The sequence below is a fragment of the Stegodyphus dumicola genome, chromosome 5 (genome assembly GCF_044657685.1).
Source record: "Stegodyphus dumicola isolate Sdum_Otavi_A_Nest chromosome 5, ASM4465768v1".
Taxonomy (NCBI): Eukaryota; Metazoa; Arthropoda; class Arachnida; order Araneae; family Eresidae; genus Stegodyphus; species Stegodyphus dumicola.
In genome coordinates, this window is record NC_140772.1 from 120,613,415 (window position 1) to 120,629,685 (window position 16,271).

General features: G+C 28.8%; 1 protein-coding gene across 4 annotated transcripts in view; it reads left to right on the top strand.

The window, feature by feature from the left end:
- Nucleotides 1-16,271, top strand: part of p (WD40 repeat domain-containing protein pink) — a 142,450-nt gene that overhangs the window by 51,570 nt on the left and 74,609 nt on the right. For all 4 annotated transcript variants that reach the window (XR_015041206.1, XM_085816995.1, XM_035374000.2 and 1 more), the window contains 3 exons: nucleotides 452-535; nucleotides 5,742-5,842; nucleotides 10,206-11,415. Coding sequence is in view for 3 of the 4 variants with exons in the window: in XM_085816995.1 (XP_085673121.1) it covers nucleotides 452-535; nucleotides 5,742-5,842; nucleotides 10,206-11,415 (1,395 nt within the window). In the remaining variant the exon portion in view is untranslated. The remainder of the gene's footprint in view (nucleotides 1-451; nucleotides 536-5,741; nucleotides 5,843-10,205; nucleotides 11,416-16,271) is intronic.

A 16,271-nucleotide genomic window follows, 5' to 3' on the forward strand; every position in this document is an offset into this window, starting at 1 on the left:
ATAAAGTATATAAGCTAATTGAACATAATTTTTTTTTTTTTTTTTTTTTTTTTTCTGAAACTGTTTTTAATGCAATGATAACTGATGTTTTCTTTCAAATTTGTTTTGCTGATTAACAGATAAAATTTGAATTCTGTTTATGAGATTAATGCTTCTACTTCAATCAGATTCTCATATTTTTACACAAATTTAATTTCTTAAATGTATTCACTGTTACATAAGATATAAAGTATTTAAATTAAAATAGGATCCTAAAGGTATTGCAGAATTTAATTTAATTTTTTCAAAAATATTGTAAACAGTGTTCTTACATTACTATTGAATTGCTGTCATATTTTAATAATCCAGATTTTGTAATTTCTTTTATGTTTGCAGTTTTATAATGTTAAAATTTAAGGTTTTCGTAGTTGTTCTGATGTTTAATTAAATATATGAACATATGCATTTTTAGGAATGAAATTAATATGGAAAATGGAACAGATGAATGTAAGCCTCAGGCGACAAATTTTCAAAAGCTTCTTCTTGTTTGGCCAAGGTACATTTATTTATCTAAATTATTATATTATCTTCTTAATCAAAATTTCCATTTTTTCCATTAGTAAAGTTCAAAATGTGCCTTAGTGACTTAACTACAGCTGTGTATACTACTTAAAAATATGTTTTTTTTTTTTTTTTTTTTTTTTTTTTTTTTACTGACTGCTTCTATTTTATTCAGCCAGATTTTCATTGAAATTTTTTCTGGAAATCAAATTTGGTTGATAGTTCTTGGCAAAAGTAGAGTGTGCTATACTTATTTGATATATTATCATTTATTCAATGTATATTTGTGAGTCAACATGTTATTTTGTGTAGAAAGTGTATTGCTAATTACAGTTTCGTAACCTGGCATACTTGCACCTCAGTTAGTAATTTTCATCTGTGCTTTTTTTAGATTAAAGTTGCTTTGTGTGCATACTTTCTTTTGTTGCTATTTGTAGATTTTATTATTATTAAATTTACATCAGTTTGAGGTGCTGAACTTGGAATAAGTGGAAAAGAGATAATGTTTATTATTAAATTGAAATAAAAGAGTTGGAATATTTTGATAATAGAGAGCATGTGGATTGGTTGTGTAATGAATTGAATGTTGAAAGAAAATATAGCAAATAGTAGAAAAACTAGAAATCTTTTAAGATTTATTAAGCAAGTAACTGTCAAAAAGTATACATTCTAAAGAATCCTCATAAAAAAAAACTGATTGTGCATTAATATACATATAAAAAATTAATAGGTATTATCACAACCAACTTGGTAGAAGTTGCCAAACTGTGGCAACCATGTGCATAACAATTCTTCACGTAACCATATCGATAAATGTAAGTTTGAATAAGCAAGGTCGCTATTTTTGTACTTACTGTGTAACAGCTTTAAATAGTATTAAAATCTTGTAGTTTAAAAAATTTAAATAGATGAACATTAAGGTATATGGCAATATTTGAAACCAGACTCGAGTGCCACGTGCGACTCTCGCACGAAGAATGTAATTTTTTTTTAAACGTTAGAATATGTTTTCTCTTCTTGTTTGTATGTCACCATTTTTTTTTAGTGTTAAATAAAAGTTATTGCTATGTTCCATCATTGGAATTGCTTCATTTCGCCAAAGAAGTATTACAGTCAAGACTGTATTGCCATTCACAAATACCTTAATGTTTATCTATTTAAATTATTTAAACTACAAGATTTTAATAATATTTAAAGCTGTTACAACCTCTCCCAAATAATTAAGACTGTAATACTTCTTTGGCGATATGAAACAACTTCAATGATGGAACACAGTAATAACTTTTATTTAACACTAAAAAAAATGGCGACATACAAACAAGACGAGAAAACATATTATAACATTTAAAAATAAATTACATTCTTCGTGCGAGAGTCGCACGTGGCACTCGAGTCTGGTTTCAAATATTGCCATTCACAAATCTATTTAAATTATTTAAACTACAAGATTTGAATACTATTTAAAGCTGTTACAACCTGTAATACTTCTTTGGCAATATGAAGCAACTCCAATGATGGAACACAGAAAAAACTTTATTTAGCACTCAAAATGGCGACATACAAACAAGAAAAAGAAACATATTCTAACATTTTAAAATAAATTACATTCTTCGTGCGAGAGTCGCACGTGGCACTCGAGTCTGGTTTCAAATATTGCCATTCACAAATACCTTAATGTTCATCTATTTAAATTATTTAAACTACAAGATTTTAATACTATTTAAAGCTGTTACAACCTCCTCCTGTTTACCATTGGCTGAGATCGAACTAAATTGCGATCTTGGGCGAGTAATAACTAAGGTTGCCATTATTAGAAATGAACTCGACAAGGGAAGGTATTTATTAGGCAATCGAACTTTTGCACTGTTGAATAAACAAAGAAAGGAACCTGATAGTCATCCTCACCTTAATGCCGTCTCTACTAGAGCTCAAAGGAAAAGAAAAATAGCAGAAGAGAAGATCTTGGAACCGATGAAGGAAGAAAATAAAGCATCCTGAGATGTCTTTAAAGAAGAAGTTAAATCACCGGAATTAGGCATGGAAGACGTTCACGAAAAATTAGAAAACGATAAAGAAATTAATATTGAGAATAATTTTGCAATGCAGCGTTATCATCATCTTTCGGCTTTTGATTTAATGTGAAAGCCGCTACTAATAGACGAAAAAAACAATTGTCAAAAGCAAATGACAATTGAATATTATCCGAAAGGCACAGATGAACTAAGGAAAGGCTTTGCTGTGAATTATAGCCGAGGAACTGGTCCACCATGGAAGAGATCTAGGCGCTGTCAAGAAAAAAAGGAAGACTAATTTGATCATTTTCCATCTTTTTCTACTTAAATGTGGTATAAAAATATTTGTTTAAAACTTAAAAATTTTGGCCTGAAGTTTGGAAACTTGTGAGAGAAGTTACCTTTTCTCTTTCAGCAAATGAGCAAGCTGAGGTTGTAACAGCTTTAAATAGTATTAAAATCTTGTAGTTTAAATAATTTAAATAGATGAACATTAAGGTATTTGTGAATGGCAATATTTGAAACCAGACTCGAGTGCCACGTGCGACTCTCACACGAAAAATGTAATTTATTTTTAAATGTTAGAATATGTTTTTTTTTTTTTTCTTGTTTGTATGTCGCCATTTTGAGTACTAAATAAAGTTTTTTTCTGTGTTCCCTCATTGGGGTTGCTTCATATTGCCAAAGAAGTATTACAGTCTTAATTACATACCGACCGAGATCGAATAATCGTGCGTATTTTTATTTTATTAGTTCATCACTGAACATAATATTAGTGATACCAGATTATTACTTCCTGTTCATATAGAATTGCTTTATTTTATTAGTTCATCACTGAACGCAATATTAGTGATACCAGATTATTACTTCCTGTTAATAATAAATTGTCTTATTTTATTACCATATTTGATATTATATTTAATATTCATTTTAGTTGTACAGACGGTAGATATATATATTGCTCTATGTTATTATTCTTATTTTAATCACAATTAATGTGGTAGAGAGAATGAACTTCATATAATTTAAATATTTCATTTTTGAGGTATACGTACTTAACAAAGTGCATTTAATTTTGTGATTCCTGACTGCATTAATTAATTAAAGTAATTGAATTGAGCTATTTTGAGGAAATATAAAGAACACAGTGTTCGTTAATTTTAAACATAGAAACAATGTCTTACTTAGGAAGAGCACGTAAGGAAGATTTGCAAAATCTCGCCGGTGCCTCCAAAATAATTAAGACTGTAATACTTCTTTGGCGAAATGAAGCAACTTCAATGATGGAACACAGCAATAGCTTTTATTTAACACTAAAAAAAATGGCGACATATAAACAAGAAAAGAAAACATATTCTAACATTTAAAAAAAAATTACATTTCTCGTGCGAGAGTTGCACGTGGCACTCGAGTCTGGTTTCAAATATTGCCATTCACAAATACATCTATTTAAATTATTTAAATTACAAGATTTTAATACTATTTAAAGCTGTTACAATCGTTTTCATTATATTAGAAGTGTTGAAAGCAAACTGTGGTATTTTTGGTTTTCAGCTGAATTTTGAAATATGCATTCATGTGATTTGTCCACAAATGGAGAAAATTCTGTGAAATTTTTGCTGGAATATAATATTGTTACCAATATTGTACATAGATAGATGATCTTAGTGCAGTTATATGTGAAATTGTTGTATTTTTTGTGTAATGTAATATGAAAAATTGAAAGAGAGAAGCTATGCCGTAAAAGTAAGAATACAAGGGCAAGTCTGTTTAACATTGAATAAACTGGTATCTCTGTAATTTAGAGAGGTATCTCCAAGCTAGCAAGGATTCTGTCTTCAAATTGTGCAAGAAAGTGCACCAAACTTGGTGACATTTTGGTCCATTTTTTGTATTACTATAATAGGTAGTGTAATTGAATAAATGTAATTTATCACTATTTTAGCTGTAACCGTTAGTCAAACCTCATACTGCCTTTCAGTAATTTCAAAAAGCAGAAAATACTAGAAATATTTTGGCAGCTGGGTGAAAATTAGATTAGTAAGATACCATTTGTAAGTAGTTTTATAAACTGTTTCTGGGATAAATACTGAACTAAAATTAAAATATTTACATAATAACAGGCATGATATGAAATAAATAACTTTCTTCACTTTGAAACTACTATTCTTTTCTTCAGAAAATTGCCAAATTGTGCCAAGATGGTTGTGATAATACCAAAGTACCAAATAATATAATCCATTTGCTGTGTATTGTTTCTATGAAAAAGAAACATGACTTTGCATTAAATTGTAATTGCTGTTTTTTTAAGTCCATAAATGATTAATAAACATTTATTAATTGGAAATTGAAGATAAGTTTTTTAAAACAGGAAACTAAACAATGCACTGAAAGCTGCAGTCAGTTTAGTGGTAAATAGGAAAAATTATAATTTTTAAAATCTAGTCTTAATTTTAAATTTCATATTCCATTGAAATTCTCAAGACATCCATTCTCTAATGAAAATATCACAAGATGTGTAAAAGCTCCATTTCTTTTCTTTTATCTCCTTTTGATCTTTTAAATTGTATCTCATTTTTTTCAGTTCTTTGCATAGTTATTTTGTCTCTAAAGTTTTTTTTTGTTTTCGTCTTTGTATTTTATTCTTTCTATATCACTACAATATGATTTTTCATAATATAGATATGGTAGATAAATAGGTAGACACATACACACAATACTTTTGTTTATTGATTTATGATCTATAAATGTTAATTTGTATCTTGGGATTAACTAGTCACTTTTTTATCCACCAGAAGATCAGGTTCCATAGAGGCTGATTAATGAGGAGTGTACTGTGTTATTAAAATATATCAGTGTTTGCCAAATATTCATAAAGTGTTGAGTACATTTCATTCATAATAGAAAACTAAGAAAGAAATCCACTCATCTAGACTCTTTTCAGTAAAAAATTTAAAATAAAAGTCTTATAATCTGTCAATTATTAATCATAGTTTCTTTATAGTGAAAAACATAAATTTAAACTTTTGTGTGATAGAATATATATATTAATTATAAATACAATATTATGTCCTACTGTGATTTTAATTTTTAGCAATTTATGTTATTGAGTATGTAAAAAGCAGTTGGTTCATATTGCAAATTTAAAAAACTTTTTTTCAAGTATTTATTTAATTTTAACTGTTTTAGCTCTGAAGATTGCCCTTTTATTTTTACTTGGAGTCAACAAGGTGCTTTTGTATTTGATCTGAAAAAGGCAGAAGTTGTTCTTTGGAATGAAGATCTTAAAGGTTTTGTTTGTCTTTTATATGTTTTTATGTTTTGATCATTTTGAATAATTTATTTTATTTTTTCCAATTGAAGATTTTTTTTATTGCTTGAAAGTCAGGTATCATTATTTTAAATTTTATTTAGAATAACTGTATATTTATATCTCCTTGTAACAAAAAAAAAAATCTGTTTGTCTTATCAATAATTCACTAATAAGGAGGTCTTGTGAGTTCACATGATATTGTTCAAACTTTCTCTTAGCAAATATTTTACTCTCTCCTCTTCTGCCTCCCCCCAAAAAAATGTTAATTTACTATTTCCTGGGTTTTTCTAAATTACTGTTGCTCTATTCATGATTTAATACTCCCTCAAAAGAAAATTAATATTTTCTACAAATAAAAATATATATCACTTTTACAAAATTCCTTTCATATCTTTTTAAGTTTTTTTGTCAGGAGTATGATTGCTCAACTCAGAATTTTTTGTGTTTAATTTACATGTCAGATAAATTTGCTATTCGGAATTTCTGTATTAAGTACTTTTCGGGTAATTTTTGTCTTTTTTAATCGTTTAACTATGTCTAATACATATATATTCCATTTTACCCTTGTGTAGCTAAAAGTGCCAGTATATTAAAATCATATGTGTTTAAAATGGTATTTTTACATTTGTGCAAAGAGAGGTTACTATTTTTAGAATTGATAAAGGAAATTTACGTTGCTAATTTAATCTTTTACATATTCTTTATTTTTCTTACATATTCCCCCCTCCCCTTCAAGAAGAAAAAGGCATAGCGACAGAGAAGCCTTTTTAAAGAAAAAGCGTTAAATTACTTGCAAATGGGGGGGGGACATAAATCATAAAATTTTGATCCCATGGAGTATAATTTATAAATATCATTTTTTTAAATAAATTTTAATTTTTAGAGTCCTAATGAATTTTTTAGCATTTTGTTTGATAGTTCACATAATCATAATTCTTCAGGGAAGGTCCTTATCACAGAGTATCACAAAATAAACTTTTACATAATCATTACTTATAATTAAATGTAACGCACATAAATATTTATGATACTAATTTCCATATTGATAAATTATATTTTAATACCATAAATATAATAGGAGTAACAGTTTCAGAAATTATGGTTTCACCGTTATTATGTTTCACTTACAATTCCTGATTTTAACAAACTGGAAGGCCTCGCATCAAATTTTAGTTGAAAATAATTGCTAGATCCAAATCTTTACAAAATGATCCTTTAAAGGATTTATTTATAAATAAATTTTAAAATTTTGCAACGAAATTATATTCAATCCTTGTTTACATAAATACTAAAGTTTGCACACTGTATATTAAATTTATATGTGCTTTCTTTACTTTTCTGCACTGCCTGGAAACAAAATTAAATATTTTAATTTATAAAATAATGAATTTTTTAAGTCTTAGTGATTAAACTATAAGCATTTTAAATAGTTTAAAATGAATGTGTGTTGTATAAATGTATCCAGACCCTGTTTATCTTTTGACACAGTTTTAGCTATCTGCCTAATCTAATAATTTCTTTCATCTTTCACTGCAAATTTAAGTTCACACCTTTCTAAAATTAAAGGCAGATAGGTTTTAAAATGTGTCTGTTTTTAAGAGGTTACTATTTTTAGAATTGAGAAAGAAAATTTACATTGCTAATTTAATCTTTTACATATTCTTTATTTTTCTTACATATATATACACCATGAAAATGTGCACAGATTTTATGTAAAATGTGCTATAAACAGAGTAGTAGATTTAATAAGAAAATAGTTGATTAACATAATGTTTTTGCCCCAAATGCCTATTAATACACAGTAAAAAGTGCAGGAGATTTATCTGGATTTTTTCAGAAATTATACCTATATAAGAAGTAAAAAAAATAGGGAAAATTAATGTAAATGCCTACGAAAAATATATTTGTTTGCTATAAGTAAAAGAAATTGTTCAGATTTACACTAATTTTCTCTAAAAATATACCAAGTAGAAAAATGGGAAGATTTTGCATATATGCAATGAATATATGTAAATCCGATAGATATATGTAAATTTACATATACATAAAAGCTACAAATAAAGTTCTATCATGCACATGAGTATACCTGTTTTATGTATAACTTACATATATTGTAATGTAAAAATGTATGTAAATATCTACTATTTTTTTCCGGACATGTGATATTTTTATGTACAAGTTGTATGTATTTTATGCTAAGGGCATTCATAATTTGCACATATTTTTTGCGTGCAATTTAAAAATGTGTGCTGTTTGGCTAAGGCTTAACTAATGTCCACTATACACTGTTGATGAGGTATCATGAGACTAGCAACTAAAGGCATGTTATTCCTCTAAATTTTGTCTTGCATCTGTCACATGCTGCAAACATCTGAATTGTACTAGTTTAGTTATTTATTGTACTCACATCTGTTTCCCAAATATAGTTAGGTCCTTATCTGAGTCCTAAATAAGTAAATACCTGCATGTATTTAAGGCTTATCTGAATAACAAATTATTTATTCTTAATTCAAACAGCACTAAATCTAATCTTTTGGTCTATGAATATCATTTACAAAATCTATTGTTTGTACATTTCTCTTTGTAACACTCTCAATACTTCACAACACTGTTGGCTGAAGTCTGCAATCTTCGGCAAGCATAATGTCAATATAAAAGGTTGGTATTCAGTTATTAATATTTTGTAAATAAATTAGTTAAGACATTGTTGCGTGAGACATTTCTCAAGCTGCCATGAGCTGATAGTCATAGAATGTTGAAATCAAAAAATAATTCAGAAAGCTTGGCATCAGGGATATAAGTTATTCAGTAAATGTAAAATCAGTGATGAACTTTGGTAGAATATGTTTTTGACATGCATACTAACCAAAAATGTGGGTATGAAGCCAAATTATTGATCAAGTAGTTTTAAGCTAATAAATAATTGTATTTCTTCAACGTGGAAGTATTTTATTTAGTACCAAAATGAAATTAAGAATCAGGACCCTACACATACATGCTTATGAAAAAGTTTGTACTGTGCATGCATAAAGCATTAATATATGCTAAATTGAGATGGTTACTCTTGGAATCTATTTCTTTCTGTTTTTTCTTCAAAAAATTTCTAAAGAAAACTCTGCTGATAATCTGAAGGTTCACATATTGGATATCTTTATTTCAGACTTCACACTGTATAAATGAACAAAAAAAAATTATGTTTATGTTGGCAATATATGAAAATATTGTTTGCAGTTAATTCTGTAGTATTATTGTGCCTTTGTTTCTTGTATTTGCCTGTATGTTTTTCAAATATTTTATTTATTTATTTATTTTAATATTTCATTATGAAAAAAAAATATTTCTTTGTCGTAAATGATGAATTTTAATTTATTCATGCATTCATTTTTAGCTGAAGACTCTATGATGCAGGATTTCTTTTAATAGGATTATTGTAAACAATTTTTTATTGATGAGCAAAATTTAAGATTGTACTGCATTGGGAAAAATCTAGCAATATATGTGGAATCACTACTTATTTAGCCTACTACTTATGTTGGATCTAAGGTTAATTGAAATGACTTCTGGGAGAGTATAATAATTTTAATGTCTAAAATTATCATATTTTGTGTTTGAACAGCTTTTGCCGTCCTAGCGAAATTGTGATGAATTAGAAGTCAAGAACTTCATATGTGCAGTCCCCTCACAGTCACAATCGTTCAACTGTTACAAGTTGTGAGATGGCATACTCTAACATTGCAGGAACAATAACTTGTTCAGTAACTTCTCCACTTAGTATTACAAAAGTCATAATTTCACTGCCTGTGTCAAAAGATTTTAGTGTGTGTCTTAAAAGGCCTCTCAAAGTCACAGGGCCGACTGGCCAATAATTCTATAGCTCCTCTGATACCGCATGCAACTATAACAAATCATACGATGTAAAGTACAACCAAACAATTAAAAGGACATGACTAATTCTAATGACTGTTTCCGTCAGAGCAAGATATTGGAATGCTCTGCAACTCTCAATTACAGATTCTTGCCACTAGCAGAATCCTCATGTAATGACGAGTACTTATGTTTCTTATGCATTTAGTATTAATTGTCAATTGTTGTTATTGTATTGCTAAAAGAGCTTCTCATAGTTTTATAATATATTTTAAATTCTATAACTTTAAAACCTAACAAATCCTATATGAAGTTGCTGCATTAGCGCAGGCACCATTACCATTAAAATAAAGCATAGGTTTACATTTATGCTCATAATTTAGACAATTTTTATTGTCCTTAGAGTAAGGATTTTTATATAATTCATGCTTAAATGATAGCAAAATTATTACAGTTTCATTAATTTCTTTTTATAGGTATAAAAGATGCTAGATGCCAACGAGGAGATATATATATACATTTCTTGGATGGGAGATTTGGAAAATATACACTAACAACAGTTGAACAAGGAATTTGTCGATTGTATCAGCAAGGACTTGCGATACATGGGGCACAATTACTCTTACTTAAGAAAGCATCTTTGTGTTCATCCAGACTAAATCTTCATGTTCCTGCTTCATTTATAATTGATATGCTCCAAAAAACTTCTGAAATGGGAAAATCTTATTTATTTTCTGGTCTTACTTCTGTGTTAAATAACCTCGGTCTTAGTCCGGATAAGCTTTCTCAGTCCAGTCGCTCAAGTTCAGCAATGTCTGAACCAGTACGACTTAATTCTGGCATATATGTGATAAACAAATTGATGAGAGATGCAGATGATGATGCACAATCAACTGTCTGCCTCAGTAGATGGCGATCAGCTTCTCCTGTTTTTAGACATGGCAGTCGGTCCCCTCATTCCAGTCCTTCAAGATCTAGTGACCGTGCTTCCTACAGTTCCAAAAGCCAAAGATCATCTGCTACAGTAAAAGATTCAAGTGCCAAAGTCCGAGCATCAAGTGTCATTAGAACACCTGATAGCACAGATTCTGGTACTTCTGGTCGTGTGTCAGAAATGAGTGACGAAACTCAGAGTAGTCCTTCCAGCCGAGATATTCATAGTAAAGAAACTTGGCATTCCTGGAATCAACTACAAAGTAATCAAAATGAAAATGAATTGAAGAATGCTCAAGATTTTAATATAAATGGGAAAAGTTCATTATTGAGCAATGCAAATAATGCGCTGAACAATGGTAAGCCTAAGTCTGATCCTGTAAATGGCTGTTTAGATCACAGTAATGGTGATGAACTGAATAATAATGGGTCAAGCATGACTCCTAGTATAAGTCTTAATTTGCAAGAGCTGTCCAAGCATGGAAATGCTGGAGAAAAAAGAGTTTCTTTTCAAAGTAAAGTTTCTACTAGCTCTGATGAAAGTTATTCTTTACCAAAAATCACTACTGATACTGTTAATGGATTGGACACTAATGAAGATGTTTTTTCCCCTCAGTATGAATGTCCTGATAGCTTGTATGATGAGTATAGGTATGCAGGCATGGCATTATATGGCTCGATGATGATGATGCCCAATCTTGATATGTCCATTTTGTTTGGTACTGATGCAGATTTCCAAAATATAAAAGAAAGGTTAGTGAGTAATTTTACTTTTTCTCTAAACACTGCTCTTGTGTAGATTGTTTGAATCTTTTGTTTTAGTTAAACTGATTTATAAATTGATCTGAAAAGATAAAGAGATTTTTAAATTTTGTGTAATTAAACAAATAAATGTGGGTGTAAGTAAAAAGAAAGTGCATTGGCAATTATTAGCCCAGAAGGGCTATTAATTTCGTTTTGGCATTTTGCGTGGAAAACTTTAAATGCCCATTTCAGTTTTCAAATGTTACCATCAAATATTATTACCCTGAGATATAATAAAAGAAATTAAATAATGAAGAATCTGCATAAATGTATGTATGTTTCTCACATTGTAATAAAACAACGGTACCCAGAGCCATCAAATTTTGAATAATGTAGTCTTTCACCGAATATCGGCATCTGGAAGCCCTAATTTGTAATTAAAAATTTGTCTTGTTATCGATTTCATATTTTGTAACACTTTTTGTAACAAACTCAATGATTTCAAAATGAGCAATGGCAATATTGTATTGTGTGTTGGGGGAGGGAATTATCTCCAGTGCACGAGTCTGTTTTAGACCGACTGAACGGAAGTTTTAAAGATATGCTCATTTTAAAATTATTTTGTGATATTGCTGTTGAATTGAATTTTATGGTTTAAGTGTAAAAAATGTGATATTTAATAAATAAGAATAACCTACAAAACATAAAAAAAAAAGCCTCTTTGGGCGTAATGTAAAATCTGAAAGCTTTCTGTTTATTTTTATTACATCAAAATTCTTGATGCAACATTTTCTGGGATTAAAAGTTCTTATATGCTCAGTTTTATATATTTTTCTTAAATAAGAGTAATTTTATTATAATAAATTATTATTTATATATATATAGAGAGAGAAGCTCACCATCTCTTTTCAGGGCTGCGTATGATAGCTTTATTTATAATCATAAACATGAAATAAGTTCTCAGATGGTAGTTCTTTAATTAAATCTTGGTGCCTTAAAAGTATGAAAATTTTTTTGTATTATTAATCAATGATAATACAATTTGAAATATACATTAAAAATGCCACCTTGTTAACCTTGTTAACAATAATTTATCATTTTCCTATGTTACCATTTTATTATTTTTCTTTTGATGCAGGAGAATGTATCATTTTAAGTGCAAAGTGTTATTAACTCAGACTCTTACTCTAGGAATAGTGTAAAACTTTCAGTATAATGATAAAATCATTATTTTTGCAACTATAGCTTCCTTGTGTAGCCAAATTTAAAGTAATGTAGCACATAAATAAATAATTTTATAGGTAGTTTTTGATATAACCCTCAATGTATTATAAACTTAACAATGAAATTTCAGCTGAGCATCAAAGGCTGTTTCATACGTTTCCTGATATTTTCTTTACTTCTGGCTACATTTTTTTGAAAAATTTATATTTTTAACACAAAAGGATGTTAGTCTAAAGTGACCACATGTTCTGATTTTGACGGGACAGTCCCGCTTTTTCGAGTATTGTCCCGCCGATTTTTAAAAATGTTCCACTTTTTTAGAAAACATCTGCATTTCTTATTTTAAATGTACTGTAAAAGTATATTACCTATTATTTATTATAGTAAATATAAAGAAATAAAAAATACATAAATAAAAAAACACATAAAATGCATGCGGAGTACACTAAATTAGGCGATGTAACGAGTTAGATTTACTCGGTGGTGTTCAATCATTGTCGTTACGTCTCGTCAAGGAATATGTATTGTTAACGGAGGATTAGCTGAAGGGCTATTTGATTTCCACACCATAAACCACAATCAAAGTTTCAGATCAATTGACTGTACGTCGTAAATGATCAAAACATTGTACGACAAAAAATTTGCATGTGCAAGAACAAAAACCGAAGCAATTATTTGTAATGTTTTTTTACTATATTCATTTCTACAATTGCAGAAAGAATTAGATTAAATGCAATATCCATTTATTATGATGGAACCAACCACAAAGATTTTAAATTATTTCCTACAATTGTTAGACTTTTTGATCCAGAAACAGGAATTAAAATTAGAATATTAGATTTTATTTCATTGCCGGGTGAAACTTCAGAAATAATTTTTGATTCAATAAGTACTATTTTAAAAGATAATAATTTGAACAATAAAATTATTTCCTATTGTGAGGATAACACTAATGCAAATTTTGGTAAAAAAAGCTAGAAGAGGCATCAATAATGTTTTTACGAAACTTAATGAACATTTGAACCAAAAAATTATTAGAGTAGCTTGTCCAGTGCACATTCTACACAGTACTATTCAGACAGCATCTGAATTACTTCCAGTGGATCTTGAAAATATTGCAAAAATTTATTTGTATTTTTATATATATATACTGTGCATGTTGAAAGTTTAAAGGATTTTTGTGAAAGCGTAGAAACTGAATATAAAAGAATTGGGTGACATTAAAAAAGGAGATTTTATGGGAATATGTGAAAAAATCTTTTTAATATAGTAGTAACCATTTTCCGAAAAATAATATTTGCGAAAATGATCTTTTTGATGAGGTATCATTGGTAAAAAGATATGTTACTGAAGAAAAAAATTAAATGTTGGTTGTCTGCAAATGTGAAAACAGATAAAAAATGGACGGAGTTATTCCTTCATTTTAAACAGAATAATATTCCTTATAAAAATATTTTGAAAAATTTTAGAACCCGCGCTCTCCCTTTCAGGAACAAATGCAGCAACAGAACGTGTTTTTTCTAGTATCAATAAAATATGGACAATTCAAAAAAACGCAGTTGAACATTAAAACTTTAAAATCTGTATTAAGGGTAAAATATAATTTGGCCAATTCATGCGAGAAATTTCACGTCATTTCAATAAGTGATTCGAATCTGTTGCAATGTATTCACTCAGATAAAAAGTTAACTGTGAAAGAAAATCATATTTTTTTAAGTAAAATTTTTAATTAATTAAACAGTACTCAAATTATAGTTTTTTACAAATATTTTTATAGCTACCAATAGTTAACAGTAAATATATGTTTATATATTTCTAGACAAGTATATGAGCGTATACAGTTAAATATATTTTTTTTGAATTATTGGTCTGCTATCATAACTAAATTACAATTTTCATTTCATTCCATTTGTCTCGCTTTGTCTCAATGAAAATGTGATCGCTTTATGTTCTCAGAATGGCTATTATTCTTGAAACAGCATTTTGCATTTAATCGCTAAAAGCATTGAATCACTTTTTTAATTTTTGCCGCCAAATATTATCCCCCTATATTATATTTAAAGAAATTAAATAATGAAGAATGTGCATGAATGTATGTGTATTTCTCATACTTTGAAAGAAAAAAAAACTTTACCTAGAGCCATCAAATTTTGAATAGCTCAGAACTACACCCGAATATGGACACCTTGAAACCCAAATTTTGAATTTATTATCTATTTCATACTTTGAAAACATAAAAAAATTTTTATTTAAAAACTCAGTGTTTTCAAAGCAAGCAGTGGCGACACTGTATGGAATAAAGCATTTTTATCTGCAGCACATGAGACTTTCTGTTGGAGAGATATGCTATTCTTAAATATTTTTTGTCCAAAGGGGCTGGGAAAGATATGCTATTTTTAAATATTTTTGTCCAAAAGGGTGTTAGCTCATATGATCTTGAAATGTGTTTGTGTGTGTTAATGAAAAACACGTTTCTTTGGGTATGATATAAAACCTGAAGGCTTTCAGATTTCTCCCCCCCCCCTTTTTTTTTACTTTGGACTTGTGTCATTATCATTTAGCATACCCCTGCAGGAAATAATCATTAGCAGCAGCATAAAATGAAGATGATATCTATTTTTGAGATAGTAGGTGATTAGTATTTCTCAAATTAAAGCCATTATATTCATTCACTTAACTATAAGAGTCTTGATGGATTATGTAGCTTATGCCTGGGTAAAATATGTTGGCTTCTTTGATTATATGAAACAAAAGTCTTTGAGAGTATCATTTCCTCTATTTCCTTTGGTTTTCAAAATGAGGTTTATGATTTGTGATGATCTTCTGTATAACACCAGATTACCAGCTTGCACTTTTCAAAATGGCTGCATCTTTAAGACTGTATGATCTCTATGTTCAGTACTTTGCCAAATAGCATCAGATACAGGAAATTTTTCACCATTGGCTATGGTCCAGATGTTGCGTGTATCATTGCATTCTATAATACATAGTTGAATGCTTTTTTTACTTTTTAGTGGCTGCTTCTGCTCTTAGTTGATGACAGATTGTTAAAATTTATGATTCCAATTTTTTTATGTATCAGTGTATACTTGATTTATTGCCAAATGTTGTGTCAATGATTTTTCCTCCCCAAGGTAAGAGATTCCACAGGACATCCCTTTTGAAGCAGATAACTTTGCATGCTTTGCTGCAAAATATATTCATTTCTACAAATATTGTTATTTGTGGCTCGTCTTTCAAGGATACATATATATTTTACAGCATTCTCAGAAATTCCGTTGTATGTCTCAAGTACAAATCCTTGATTCATGCTTCCAGATGCTACATGTAGAAAGACATAAGATGAAAATGTATAGATGTGTAATATTGAAGTATGATAAAAAGCTATTTGTATTTTGAGAGAACAAGGTACAGATATTAATTCATTACAAATGTTTTGAAGTGGTAATAGCAGATAAATATTGTACTTTAAGGTCAAATTAGATATATGTTTTCTGTGTAAAAGTGTGACACATGAAAATTAAGAAATGAATAAATTGTATTAACATATTTCTGCATATAGTCTATATCTAGAAAATGGCTATTGTTTATTGTTTTAAGAAGGGCATATTAGGGAAAAACACATAGTCTTAAATTTAGGC